We start from the raw sequence: 14560 nt of genomic DNA, 5'->3' as shown, positions 1-14560 counted from the left end.
AACAAGAGGCTGAAACAGCTTCAGACGTCAGGAGCAAACCCATCCAGGTATCTGGGTCACCTTTGGCTTGGCAATTTAAGCTCATCTGGTCAGGTTAGCTGAACCCTGGGTATTCCAACCCAGGCCCAAGGACATACACTCTTCATCTCACTATATTGCCCAAGCTGGAGTGCAGAACCTACTCACAGGTGCGAGCATAGTGCACCACAGCCCAAAACTCCTGGGCTCAAGTGATCCTCCTGCCTCAGCCTCCCCAGTGGCTGGGACTATAAGTCCATGTCACCATGCCCAGATAAGGACATGAGTTCTTCTAAAGAATACCCTGTTTACTCCCCATACATTAAACTAGCTCTGTCTGATTTAATAAATGAGTTTTAACTTTGAAACCACTAGCCTCTTCCAAAAACACAAAAACACCACCGACAAAAAACTAGCCTGAACACTGTAATATGATCCCTGATTCTCACAACGAAACCTTTTCCCCATCACTTTACAAAGAGACTCCCACATTCTCTCTGTTCTTGCATAGGGACTGTATTGTTATAAAGGGGTTTATATACTTTGTTTGCACGGTGAAGTAACACAAAAGTCGGGGAGGAAAAGGAAGTTTGTTTCGTAAGAGTGACACGCACACACAAAGACAATGAAAGTAGGTATGTTAGGAGCAGCAAACATCACCCTCTAGAAGAAATGAGCAGAGAAGGGTTGCCAATGGTGATGGTTGGGCAGCCAGGCACACACCCCCTGGGGACCCACAGCTTCCTCACATGGCAGGAGGTCCCAGGCCCTGGGCTCTGTGCCCCCAAGTACCTTCTCTGGCTTGGTGTCCCAGCACTCCATCATGAGTGCCTGCAGTCGCTGGAACTGCACTTCCTCCGGCTGCCCCAGAACCGGGCGGATGCCCTTGGACAGCTTCTTGGCAATCTGGAGCTGGTGGTGGCCCAGTGCAGGGCGCTGTCCTGACAGCAACTCGTAGAGCACCATTCCGTAGGAGAACATATCTACCTGGGCACAGAACAAGCCAAGTCAGGTCCCTGCCTGGGCCCAGTGGCCTTCACAAGGTGGCCCTCAGGTGGAGGGACCAGGGAGACACAATTAGACAAGGAAAACAAACATTCAACAAACCACCTGACCATGTCCCTCTGTCCATTTATCCATCCACCTATCTGACCACTTTCTCTTCCATCCATTTATCTATCCATTTTCTCACCCTTCCTTCTTTCCATCCATCCATCCATCCATCTGCTTGTCTTCCTGTACATTTATCCATTCTTCTCATCTGTCCATCCATCTATCCATCCGACCACCTGTCCTGCACATTTATCCGTCTTCCTATCCTTCCTCTTTTCCATCCACCCATCCATCTGACTTCCCACCATATTGTCCATTTGCCCATTGTCCCATCCATCCATCCATCCTTCCATCCATCCAATAAAACACACTGAGAACTTGCTGTTAGTCACTGATTAAGGACTCCAAGGAGGTCATGGTCCTTATTCTTGAGTACCAAGACAAGGCAGGAAAACACACACCCTCAGCTTAATGTGCTTGGTACTAAAAGTGCTATGTATTGCAACTCATAGAAAAAGGAGTGTCTCCTGGATCACAACATGTTGTCTCCTCTAATTTTCATAATCAAAAAGGTCCAGCAAGGAAAAATTTATACAGACCCCTATAAGGGCCAAGAAATAACATTTTAGCAGGAGAATGACTGAGATAGATAGACTTGAGAATTTTAAATGTGAATGTTTCCATGATAATCTGAGTTTCAAGGTGACCTCCTTGTTGAAGTCAGCTACTATTATGAAGCGCTTATTTTTGTTGCTCTGATTTGCCTTTCCTATGGGCAACAACCACAGGTGCTGAGCTAATCCATACATGCACAGGTCATTCCTACAGGAATTAGTCAATGACCATCTGTAGAATCACCAGATAATAAGAAATTATAGACAAGGGAATTTTAATGCTGGGTGATCAATTGACAAGGCTGGCACTAGATGGAATACATGCGTGGTAAGATGACTTCAAGTTGTGTGTGTGCCTGCATCTACCAAGTAGCCATCAGGGATAAATGTTATCAGAAGATCAACATTTAGTCACTGTCTCAACTGAGGCTGGCAGTGCAGTTGCCAGGGGATGCCAGCTTGTTCTTTCACTCTTCTCCTGGTTTGGCATTCAACTTGGCCAGCACCCTGTGGCCGGGACTTAAGGCCAAGGGTCTTTACCATCCTTATTCTATCTGCTCCTCCTGAGTGCCCTGCAAAGCTGGTCCTGTGTCCTCACTGTGGACATCTAAATGTGAGTTGGAGCCCAAATCCAGACCTGTTTCTCTCTCGGACTCTTCATCTGCTGTTTACAGCCTCTACAATGTTACTGAATCAAGGTCTGAGAACGCTGAGGCTAACGAGAAGTCAACCTTGCTACAAGCAGACAGACATAGGCCCCTGCACCCTTCTGGTTCAAGCCAGAACCTCCCTCATTGAGCAAGGGAAAGTGAGAAAAATGTGCTTTTGGGGATGCTGAGCCCTGAAGCTTCAGGTGCCTCCAGGACTGCCCGGCTAGCCTCAGGGCTGGGCTCCTACACTGTGGGGCTGGGCCAGGGGATCCAGGCACGTACCTTCTCATCATATACAATGCGAGGCCTGATCTCTGGGGCCTGGTAGCCAGGAGTGCCCTCCACGCCTAGGGCGCCCTCATGGAATGACTGCCTCGAAATCCCGTAGTCAGATAGCTTGATGTTGATGTGCTCCTTGACGTCAAGGGACCACACCAGAATGTTGTCTGACTTCAGGTCGCAGAAGATGATGTTTTTCTTGTGCAGGTAGGCCAGGCCCGAGGCGATCTGGTAGGCTATTTTTTGGGTGAGCATGTGTCCCAGGGGTATAAAGGAAGAATCTTGCAAAGAAAAACAATTTTCAAATGTATCAAAATTTCAGTTGTGATAGAATCAAATTATCATGATAACAACTGTCTTTTTGTCTTCCGATCTCCCTAGATACTTTATATTTTTTTCTTTTTTCTTTTATTGAGACAGAGTCTCCCTCTATCACCCAGGCTGGAGTGCAGTGGCACGATCTTGGCTCACTGCAACCTCTGCCTCCAGGGTTCAAGCAGTTCTCATGCCTCAGCCTCCCAAGTTGAGTAGCTAGGACTATAGGCGTGTGCCACCATGCCTGGCTAATTTTCGTATTTTTAGTAGACATGGGGTTTCACCATGTTGGCCAGGCTGGTCTTGAATTCCTGGCCTTAAGCGACCTGCCCGCCTGGGCCTCCCAAAGTGTTGGGATTACACATGTGAGCCACTGCGCCTGGCCCTTAGATACTTTATATTCCATTGACACATTCTCACTATTCACCAGACTGCCATAAGGGACAGAGAATGGCCTGGTTAAGTGAAACAGTATTTAGGATAGAAATGCTCATCACTGTAGCTTCATTCATGATATGTTATTCCTGGAATTGCTGGCATTTTGCTGAATGAGCAAGGGTTCGAAACCTCTGGAGTTCATCTCAGGTCAAGGCTGTCCTACGTAAAGGGGTGAGAGGCAAGTAGAAGCATTTTGTTTGGCTGGGCGTGTGGCTCATGCCGGTAATTCCAGCACTTTGGGAGGCTACAGTGGGGGGATCGACTGAGCTCACAGTTCGAGAACGACCTGGGCAACAGGGTGAAAGGCCATCTCTACAAACAACAACAAATTAGATGGGTGTGGTGGCGTGTGCTTGTAGCTACTCGGGAAGTTGCGGTGAGAGGATGCCTTGAGTTCAGGAGGTCAAAGCTGCAGTGAGCTGAGACTGCACCACTGTCCTCCAGCCTGGCCAACAAAGTGAGATCCTGTATTAAAAAAAGTAAAGAATTTTGTTTAAAAAATTATCTTCCCTTGAGGCAGAAGTGATTGATTTTCATAGCATTTCTTCTTCTGTAGTCAAAAGACAGCTACCTTTCACCCTCTGGCCACTCTGGAGTTTAGCTGCTCTTTTCTCAAAGTAAATTACTTCGACATTTTATGTTAAAATATGGTCCCACTGACCCTGCCGTCTCAGAGTCTCAGCAGCCGTGTATGTGTGCAGTTGAGAAAGTGATTCAGTGCAGCTCCCGTGCTCGGTGCCCTCCCAGCGAGGCCTGTTACCATCCTCCTTTTACAGGCAAATAGACTCAGCGGCTTCCCGGACCACGGCAGAGCCTGGTCTCAGCCGACTCCAGTGTGTGCACTCCCCCGTCCTCGCCAAGGCTCTGCCTAGTGACTGGACCTGGCGGGGTGCCTGGCCTCACACCCAGGGGATGGTCACACGAGCCATAGGTTGGGCGTGCCCTGGGCTTGCCAAGGCCACCTGAGGCTCTACCCCCCGTGCCAGGCAGGAGGCGCCCGGGGCTCTGTCGGTCTCAGGGGCCGGGGCGCACCGCGGTACCTCTGGCGTTCTCGGACAGCACCGTGTTGAGGCTGCTGAGCGGCGCGAGCTCCAGGGCGAAGCAGAGCGGGTGGATGCTGATGCCGATGAGCGCCACGATGCAGGGGTGCTGCAGCGCGTGCAGCATGCTGGCCTCCTGCCGGAACTCCGAGAAGTTCTTCATGGCATCCGTGGCCCGCAGGTGCCTCAGCATGGTGTCTGCCAGGGACAGCGCAGTGTCAGCCAGCAGGGTGGCTGCAGCCTCAGGCCTCTCTAAGGCAGCACAGAGCTTAGACCCGGGCAGCATATGTCTGAGAAAAACAGCACCAACCTGGGACCCGCTTACCTGCCGGTACGTTAGCAAAGTTCTTGAATTTTTTGATGTGGAAGCGCTTGACGGCCACAGGCTGTCCCTGGTACCGGGCCCGGTAGATGACGGTGCCACTGCCGCCCTGGCCCAGGACGCTGCCCTCGTCCTCGCTGTGCTCCAGCTTGCTGTTCTCCAGGAAGAGCCTGCCACACACGCCCGGCATCAGCCACATCACCCCCGCCCTGACGTGGGTGGGTCCTGGGCTGGGTCATTTGTCCCCACGGCCGAGAGTCATGGTTCAAAGCCATCTGTGAGGCTGGACAGATCTGGGCCATCCCGGCCCTGCCACTTTGGGTGAGCACACCTGGGTGGGTTATGCAGGCTTGCTAAGCCTCAGTCTCCAGTACAGAGGGCTCAGGACAGGAACGGCCTCAGAGGTGGTGATGGCTGGCACAGGGTGAACCCCACGGAAGTGGTGGCCGTAGAGAAAGGATCCCTTTGGAAGTTTTATTCTGAAAGGTGACGTTTCCTATTTCCTCCCCGATTCTCTCCCTAGTTATGATCTTGGGTTAGCATAGGTACAATAAACTCTAAGAACAGATTTGAGGGGTCCAAGGCTCAGCGCTAGGGCTACAGACAGGAGTCAGCGTTTGACAAAGAAGGTAAACAAGGCTCTGGGTGGGAGCTCTCCCTTCTCTCCCCTTCCTGAATGCCTGAGGAGCACCGGCTGCACTTATCTGCTGGCCCTAGAGCTGGTGGGGAGGTAGGAGTGGAAAGGAGAGGCAGCTCAGGAGAGAGCAGCTCTGGCTACGAGGGGAAGGGGGAGCCGTATGGGGAGGCAGGATGGCTGCACTTGCAAAGCACTCTTCCCAGTTGGGCCTATCAAGGCCTCCAAAATGGAAAGCCGGCAGCCTGGTTCCTTTCAGGCAGCCGAGGATGGGAACCTAAAAGGTACTGAGATTGGTGGGAAGCCATGGCCGGGGCACCTGCCCGCCCCAGAGGGGTCTTCCTGGAGATCACTCGGCAACTGCACAGCGAGGAACGCCCCCTGTGACCTGCAGTGTGTTCTGGGAGGGGCCTTCGGGGCATACCTGGCCGGGAAGTCGGTCATGAACAGTTCAGGGACCAGCTCCTGCAGCGGCACGGGGAGGTCCGGGTGTCTGGGGCAGGAGATGAAGTCCCGCTCGATGGCCGTCAGGACACAGTCTTCCATGTCGAAGTACTGCACATCCTCTGATTTCTCACTGGGGTCCGTGTGCTGGGCCCAGGCTGTCTCGCAGACCGGGCAGGGCACGTACTGCTCCATGAGTGGCGTCCCGTCGCTCTCTGTGGCCGTCAGGGCTAAATAAGGACAGAGCAGGAGACAGCTTCACAAGAAGGTGGTGCAGGAGGGCCCCCGAGCAGCACTCTGCACCCCAGGCCCTGAGGCCTTCGCAGCAGGGGAACTGCCTGTCCTGGCCTGTACCCAAGAGACAGGCTGAAACCCATTGCCACATTTGGGTGCCTTTTTGGAGAGCGCAATTGTTTGTCCTGAAAGATGTGTCCAGGGAGGGTTCAGGATGCTTCCGAGAACTGTCCAGTGGTCGGGACACTGAGCAGGCTGGCTGGGGGGCCTGAGAGGAGGGTGGGGATCCCTCCTGCATGACTGGGCCCTAACAGGTCATCACAGACTAGGTGTGAGCTATCCTCCAACCATCACGGCAGTGGGGAAGGCACCTGTCTTACAATTAGAAACATCAGGTTTACAATGTCCATGAAGGGCAATGCAGGGGCAGAAATGAGTGCAAATTATCATAGACGAAACTCAGTCACCGGACACGGGATCCCCCCACGCCTCTGAGAGGAGGTGCAGAGAAACACCCTCCAAGGTGCCCTGTGGAGGTGCCCTCAGGGCAGGCCAACTGCCTGCTTCATGCAAGGTAGGAGGTGGATGCCTAGAACTTTCCAGGCACATCTGATATCTGCAGGTCCATGTGTAAGGCATCCCGTTGGGAGGGGCCCCTGGCTGGGGATGCTGGCTCCAGGCGATCTGTCTCAGGTGCTCACCAGAGCCCTTTCCATCTCAGGTGACTGTCTAAGGGACCCACCTGTCAAACTGCCCAGCACCTGCTGTGGGGGGAACACTGGCTGGTGGGGAGCTGCAAAGTGCCCAGAAGGGTTCACATGGGCCTAAGGGCCCCCTTAGACAGCCAAGTGCCTCCCAAATCACCATGACACACACACCCAACTGCCTTCTCCGAGGGTTCCTTTCTAAGCCTTTTTTCCTTGTAGGTCACCCTTCCTGCCAACAGTGTGAAGGACCCCAACCCTGACAGAGACCAGACCCTGGGATCTGGAATGTGTATCCTGAGTGCATTCTGCCACTGCCTCTTAGCCACCTTCCCTGATGCTGTCTGGGATGCAGGCATTGCATGCAGGTGAGGCCGGCCCAGGAGGCCGGGGGACCCGCCGAGGCTTGCAAGGGGCAGCACTGGAATTCCAAACCCGCTCTCCCACAGCTGCTTGGCCTCCAGCGTTCAGGGGCTGAGGCTCTCGGGCAGCCTGTCCCAGAGCTGCTTGGCCTCCAGCGTTCAGGGCTGAAGCTCTCGGGGCAGCCCCTCCCACAGCTGCTTGCCCCATTAAACCCCAGATGGCCTCCCCCTGGCAGGCTGCTCTGGGAGTCCTCTCCACCCCAGGAGCAAAACAAACAGGAGGCCTCAGGAACTTCACTCAAAGAGTACTTCTTTTGGGTGAACTATCAATGAAGAAACAGATCCAAAGGGTCTGAGAAGGGCGGTGTTAGTGGTTTGATCACCGCCGGGATGGGTGGGGTGGCAGGGAAGGAGAGCAAGGCCCCTTGGCTGCCATGGCTCCCCTCCATCCCTGCCCCTGCGCAGGGGATAAATTTCCATCTGCCGGCTCCCCTGCAATTTCAGCCACACAGTCCTCACTGTGAAAACAAGACACGTGTGAGCTCACACTGAGCATCTCCGTGGACCACTCGTGGTACCAGTGTCATCTTTCTTGCCACGCCTGTGGGCAGCTGGCAGGCCGCTTCCCTGCACATTCCCAGTGGGGTCCGAGCCCAATCCTCCCTGTGGGACTCCCCCCAGTGACAGAGCTGGACTTCTCGGGGGCCAGGACTCCCACCAAAGTGCTGTTAAGACCCCCTAGTTTTCTTGGGCTGAATCCCAGTGGGATTTTTGTCCACCCCGAAAGCAGCAGCCCCACCCTGATTCATCAGAAATATTAGCATGAATGAGGGCTGGCTTCTAGCATCTCCTCTTACCGGGAAACCACTGATCAATCAACGAATTGACATGGTCCGTGATGAAAGCCATGGCTGAGAAGTCCCTCACTTCCGATTGGCAAACAATTTTCATTCCTCCGCTTTTCTTCTTTTTCCAGTTCACGTCGGAAGATTCCACACTGCAATCCAGAGACCAAAAGGAGCCCATTGCGATCTGGCTCTGGGGGACCCTGGGATGATATCCCTACCCCCAGGGACAGGACCCAACCCCCGGGGACCTGGAGAGACTCTGTGCCCTGCAGGACCGATGGGGGACTCCTCCCTGTATGTACGTGTGTGTGGCCCTGCCTTGTTCTTGCCCCGGACCTGGCCTGGTGAAGGAGGCACAAGGAAGATTGCAGTCAGGGATGCTCAGCCTGGGAGCTGACCCTCAGGTGAGGCCCTAAGGAAGTTCCCAGACCTCCCTGAACCTCAGTATGCTCATCTGTCCAGCAGCAACCCTGGGCCTTAAGTGAGAACATCTATGTGGAAGAGGCAGGTGCCAATCAAGCCCTCTGTAAAGTTACCTCCCCTTTTCCCTTCTTCTCCTCTCACAGAGCTGAAGAATATTTTGCAAAGTTCGTTGTAAACATTAAAATAATCTTGGGTGTTTATCATTCGTTAAACCTGTTGAGCTGACTTTAGGTCTACCGCTCTCAAAAAACCAAGAATAAATGGCACAGGGAGCTGAGTTCCGTGTCTGGTTATGGGCAGTGGAGATGGGGGCTGAGGAGTCTCAGCGTCCCCTGTCCCCAGCCTGGCTTCTCACAGAACAAGGGGACGGGCAGGATGGCTGCAAGGTCACCATGGTGACCTGAATAACCATGGGAAGTGCCTGAGGCTCTCCTGAGCTCAATGGCCGCCACGTCCCTCAAGTCCTCAGCTGTGGCCGCCACATCTGCCTTTGCCTTTCCCGTCCTGCAAGGGGGGGCTCAGCAGGGGTAAGGAGACCCGAGCCTCTGGGACACTCGTGGGAGGGCCTCACATTTCTAGCAAGCTGCCCTGACGAGCCGCTCTCACGAGCAAAATTCTGGACACCAAGAGGATGAGGCATCCTGCTGACGTGGCCCCGCGGTGGCTGCTGTGGCACCTGCTGACCCGGCAGGTGGGCTTCCAGGTGTTCCTACCTGAGGTAGCCCCCATCAAAAGTGACCAGGAGCCCTTCCTGCCAATAGATGGTCTGATTTCTTTTCACTCTGAATGTGCTACAGCGATTTCTCTGGTTTCCTGTAAAACTGTAAATGGTGACTTTCCTGTTCCTGCTTTTAGTATTCTTCTTGTTTTCAAAAAGCTGAAAGACAGAGAAAAGACCCTGCTTAAGTATTCTGGGCTCCTCGCTGGCCCTGGGCAGAGCTCTGCAGAGGCCGGGCTGGGCCCCATCTTGATAAATGTCCCCCATCTTTCCCACCCTCTCCTCCCACGCTGCTCATCCCTGCTGCCAAATTGAACGTTGCATTAGCTGACGGGGTCTCCAGGGAATTCCGGAAACACAGTTTTTCCAAAGAATTGAAAAATAGGCTTTCCTTTAAAAATTTTTTCCCTTTCTGACTTTACAAGCAAAAATTCATATTAGAAAATGTAGAAAATACAGAAAAATGTAAGAGGGAAAACAAAACACCAATTTAACACCAAGCAGAGAGATCATTCAGATTTTGGTATATATTATTCCAGGATTTTTTTTTTTCTATCTCCATATGTTTGTGAAAAACAGCTGAAGCCATATTGGATTTCTAATTTCGTATATGTTTAAAAACCTCACCTTTCCTATGCCATTAAAAACACACATAAAATTCATTTTTCTAAAGTTTAATATTCTATTAAGCATAGTAATTTCCTGAACCACTCTCTTCTGGAAGCGTAAGTTGGTGCCAATCTTTTGCTCCCTCAAAACCACCTTGAGTTACATGAGAAAGGCACAGAGCTTTCTCTGATTGAAAACGATGTCCTCAGTTTAGATGTTTACCAGTCGGATTATTGGTCGAAGGGTCTGAATGTTTTAAAGCTCTGGATGTATCCGGAGGAATCGCTTTTTGAATGACGAGACTGTCCTGTGCGCTGACTACCAGTGTGCGCGGGGCCACTTCGTGCCCCGGGCTGGGGATTACGGCTCAGCTTTTTGCTAATGTGATGGATGAAAACTGGCATCTCACTGCTGCTTGAATTTGCATGCCTTTGATGAGTGATGAGACTGCACTCTTTTCCCCTCCTGTCACCCATCTGAATTTCAACAGGACTTCTTTCCTAACCTCGAGTGAGGGAAGCTGCTGCCCGGAAGGGCGCCCTGGCCTCCAGGCCCAGCTGGGCCCCACCCGTGAGCTCAGCCTCCCACGATGCTAGTGCTCCATGACCCTCCCCTGAGAAGACAGCGGCACACAGAGTTCAAAGGGAGGGCAGAGGAATGGGAACGTAGGAGCACCAGCGCCTGCGCCCACTCCTTCAATCAGTGCACCCTTCTGGCGCTATAAACCAATCTCCCTCCCCGCTAGCACAGGCTGCTACTGTCACGATGGACTTTAAGGCTTTTGCATTGATTTTTTCTTACCATTTCGGTAAAAATGGGAAGATCAAAGAACATTTTTATAGAGCTAAGAAGTTATAATTCAATAAGGGCTTTCTAATTAGGATGTAGCAACAATAAACTCATACGGAGTTTAATGTCAAGGATTTGACAGTCAGGGATTATGCCAGAGGGTCGCAAAACCAAAAGTGTGTCAGAATCCCCTGGAGGGTTGTGAAAACCAGTGCGGGGTTCCCCCTGGAGTTTCTCATGCAGTGGGTTTGAGGTGGGGCCTGAGAACGTGTGTTCCTCACACGTTCCCAGGTGAGGCTGATTTTGCTGGTATAGGAACCCCACTTTGAAAAACACCACTGTAGCAAATGTTGCTTCCATGTTCCTGCCTTGCATGAAATTAATGTTGCCTGACAGCGGGGACTCCTTCCTGCAACCCCAGGTAAACCCACAGAAGCTAACTCCTTGGGCGGGGGGTCTCCCGTGTTACCAGAACCAACGTAAAGTTCTGCACAAGTGGTTCTCAAACTGGACTGCACAGGGGACTCGCCTGGGAGCCTTAAAAATACCAAAGAGGAATCACTTTTTCAAACGATGCCACACTCAAAGATCCTGATTCGATCGGTCTGGAGTGTGGTCTGCGTCTTTTAGAATTTCCTCCAGGCGAGTCTAGCGTGCAGCCAGGACGGCAAAACCGTGCTTCTAACGTCACGGTTCTCCAAGTGTGGTTGCTGGGCCAGCGGCATCACCTCGGGGAATGGATAGAAACGTGAATTCTTGGCCTCAGTCCACACCTACTGAATCAGAACCTCGGGTGGGGCCACCAAACTGTGTTCTAACAAACTCCAGGTGGTTTTGAGGTGGGCTAACACTGAGAACCACTGTTTATAAAGGGCGGGTTCTGTCTAAGGAGGGTGCTGCTTTGGAACTCCCAGGATGGCTTAAATGGGTTGGCCAGCAGCCCATGCCACACCTGCCCCCTGGCACTACATTGGTGGCATGGCTCTAGGAGAAGGGTCTCCAGGCAGGGCCCCCCAGCAAAGGGCATTCCCCTCCCCCAGTGGTACAACTGTAGGTGGCTCTCGGGCATCTGTCTATGCAGAAACCGCAGCCATAATACCTGCAGGTCCATCTCCGCCAGGCTGATCAGCATCCGTGCTATAAACCTTTGCCAGAAGCCAACGGGAACGAAGCTCATCTTAAATACCCTCTGAATGGTGTTGGCTGTGGGGTGCCGCATACCGTGGGTGTCCAGGCCAGGTTTAGATGGAAGGAGATGGGGCAGGAGGTAGCTGAAACACACCAAGGGGGACTGGTGAACAATGGGGCCCAAGCTCCACTGCAGGGCCCTGACCCCAGCAGATGGCCTGGTCTGGGGACAGGCTGTGCTGGAACACCTCAGGCTGCTGAGTTCCTTCCTCCCAGGGCCTTTGGAATTCTGTTATTAGTAAGAGAAGCGTGGTTTATATGCTGAGAATAAATACTCCAAAGGAAAATGAAGACTGGTCCCATTACTATGAGTCTATCATGGTTTCTAAGAGACTAGAATAAGGCTAAGGGAAGACATGAAAACATCATGGTCCTAAAAATGTCAGACACAGCAAATGGGACTCGATTCTCTATAAATGGGGTTGCAGTTGCGGAAATCACTTAACATTAACTTTGGTTGATGAAGGAAAAACAAACACAGCTGCAAGGTTTCAAGGACAATGCAGATATTAGGGTCAGAGTAACATTTTTGGCCTTTAAAGCTATTTGTTATTCTTGGCCCGTTGACATGACACGATTGCCTTAAAAGTTAGAATAGGCCTGTTTTGTGCGGAAGAGGGATGTTTTACGAGAACACTCTCGGTCATCATAAAAATGCTGCATCATTGCGTCAGCAAGGGCTTCACGTCTTTTGTCATCTTAAAACAGCTGAAACCTGGGAGGTCCCTCCAAAGGGTGCCTGAAAACCAGCAACGGCTGCATGCTGTGGGGCTGCGGGGGCAGGCACCGGACAGGCACAGGACGGCCCCTGGGTGTGCAGATGCTGCACTCCTTCCCAATAAAGGTTTTACCTTCAGCTCTCCTAATCTTAAATCTATTTCAGTCCAATAAATGTCCTTAGAACTTTCTGGAAAAGACTTCCTAAACTGTAAGAAAATTCAGTGACAGCCCACGGCCCGAGCATACAGGCGCAAGTCTCGGCTCTCACTTACACGCTCTGACACATGGGTATACAATGGGGAGAGAAAGGATCCCCTCTTGGCAGGGCTGGTGAAGGTAGACGGGGGCTGTGCAGATGACACAGCAGACACAGGTGGTGAAGCAGGAGGCCTTTTCAGCCTTTCAGGTCTTGAGCGAAAGGACATTCCCAACCTCTCGCTAGATGTCTCTTCATCAGAGTGTCCTGTCTTATTCCTATACATCTGGAAAGTCCTTGCTTCTCTATCTGCTCAGTGTTTGTTCCCCATACAGGAGGCCCTGGGCTGTGCCTGCTGTTTCTTTCTGCTTTTTCTACTTCATCTCAAGCATCCTGGGTCTCTCATGTGGCCCTCTTACAGTGGTGGTGCCCCACGTCTTTCTTGCTCTTCTCCTTGTCGGAGTGTGCTTAGAGAGCGGGGGGAGCATTCTCTGTCCCCAGGCGTCCCAGCACGATGTGCGGTGGCACACAGAAGAGGTGCTCCATGATGTTTTTGAGGGCAGAGGTTTAGAAGGTGACATGGCAAATAAAGAGATCCTGAGTGGCCACAGAAGCCAGTTCTCAAGGGAAGCAGTGGTCTCGAGGTAGTGGAGGCCGCTGGCTCCAGGTTTCAGAGCAATTACGAGCTGGGAAAGGCCGTCCCAGGGAATGAGCAGTGAGTCGGCAGGACAGGTCCTAAGAGGTAAATTCTTCCTGTGTTTGATGAACGTAAAGCAGTGAAACCCTGGCAGGGCACAGTGTCTGCACCGAGGTGCTGGCTCATGCCACCCCACTGAGACAGCCTCAGACAGGGGCCGCAGCCCTTCTCAGAGTCTGCTGAGAGGCAAGGACCTTCCTCCTGAAAGAAGCACAAAGGCTTAAAACTGTATGGTACTTCCAGGGGGTTCATGGAGATTTTCTGAGGGGCTGGAGGGGTTCACTGCAGGTGGGAAACCATGCTCTGAGAGGAGCCGCAAATGTGTCTGTTTGCACAGATCCAGGGATCCCAGCAGCCTTAGAAAGCTGATGATGCCAGGAGCGGGGACTTGCCTGGGGCACAAGGGAACCATTATGCCTGCACTGAGACGAAACGTGTCCCACTATTCCTGGATGTGTATAGAACCCGACACCATGGCTATGAGTACCTACCACGAAGAAACAGTAACAATAACTGGACTGTCAATACTGGATGTCTTGGGAGCTTAAGAGACACTGTTCTGAGTATTTTACATGTATTTGTCAGTGGCTGTTCCCATACAGGAGGCCCTGGGACATGCCTGCTACTGTTTCTTTCTGCTGGTCTGAATATTTTACGTGTATTATCTAATTTAATCCTCACAACAACTATCATACTTACGGTAATTATATTATACCCATTATGCAGACGAGAAAGAAGGTAGTTGGGATTCATACTTGCGCGTCCCAACTTCATATTCTAACCTGCTGTGCCATAAGCCTTGGTGAGGACCTGGCCGTGATCACGCTGATGGTCTTGTTCAGGCCAGCACACACACACACACACACATTATAAATACGTGTACGTTTTATACATATAAAGACTGACTTCATATAGATAACTGACTTTCTTTTACTGAGTACTCGTATCTCCTCACTTCTCTAACCTGCGATAAAACAATCTGAAAGTTGTCAGATCCGGCAACGTTGTAAACACACAGGCTGCCTTACTCTGAACGTTGTCATGGACCAAAGTTAAGGACACCGCTGGGCCATGTTATGAGGGGCTCTGGAATTTTGAATTCCTCTTTGGGGTTGTATTTTTTAAGGAACCCAGAGAGCTGGAGCAGCAAGAAAGACTTGAGGCCCCTCCCATACCTAGTGGGAGGTGGGTGGGGCCTCAGGCAAAGGTGGGGCCAGTGGCTGGTTCCCAGGTGGCCGGGTCTCTGGCCTCACTGTGCAGGATCC

General features: G+C 52.0%; 1 protein-coding gene across 3 annotated transcripts in view; it reads right to left on the bottom strand.

Annotated features, from left to right (window-relative positions):
* LRRK1 (leucine rich repeat kinase 1) overlaps positions 1-14560 on the bottom strand; it is a 150607-nt gene that overhangs the window by 12411 nt on the left and 123636 nt on the right. For all 3 annotated transcript variants that reach the window (XM_016927549.4, XM_063795446.1, XM_063795445.1), the window contains 8 exons: positions 11594-11765; positions 9092-9255; positions 7965-8104; positions 5788-6037; positions 4733-4899; positions 4408-4605; positions 2618-2895; positions 811-1005 (listed from right to left, as the gene is read on the bottom strand). In XM_016927549.4, the coding sequence (XP_016783038.1) occupies positions 811-1005; positions 2618-2895; positions 4408-4605; positions 4733-4899; positions 5788-6037; positions 7965-8104; positions 9092-9255; positions 11594-11765 (1564 nt within the window). The remainder of the gene's footprint in view (positions 1-810; positions 1006-2617; positions 2896-4407; positions 4606-4732; positions 4900-5787; positions 6038-7964; positions 8105-9091; positions 9256-11593; positions 11766-14560) is intronic.

The sequence above is a fragment of the Pan troglodytes genome, chromosome 16 (assembly GCF_028858775.2).
Source record: "Pan troglodytes isolate AG18354 chromosome 16, NHGRI_mPanTro3-v2.0_pri, whole genome shotgun sequence".
Lineage (NCBI taxonomy): Eukaryota > Metazoa > Chordata > Mammalia > Primates > Hominidae > Pan > Pan troglodytes.
Note: the sequence above shows the minus strand (reverse complement) of the source record. Positions and strands in the feature narration are given on the sequence as shown.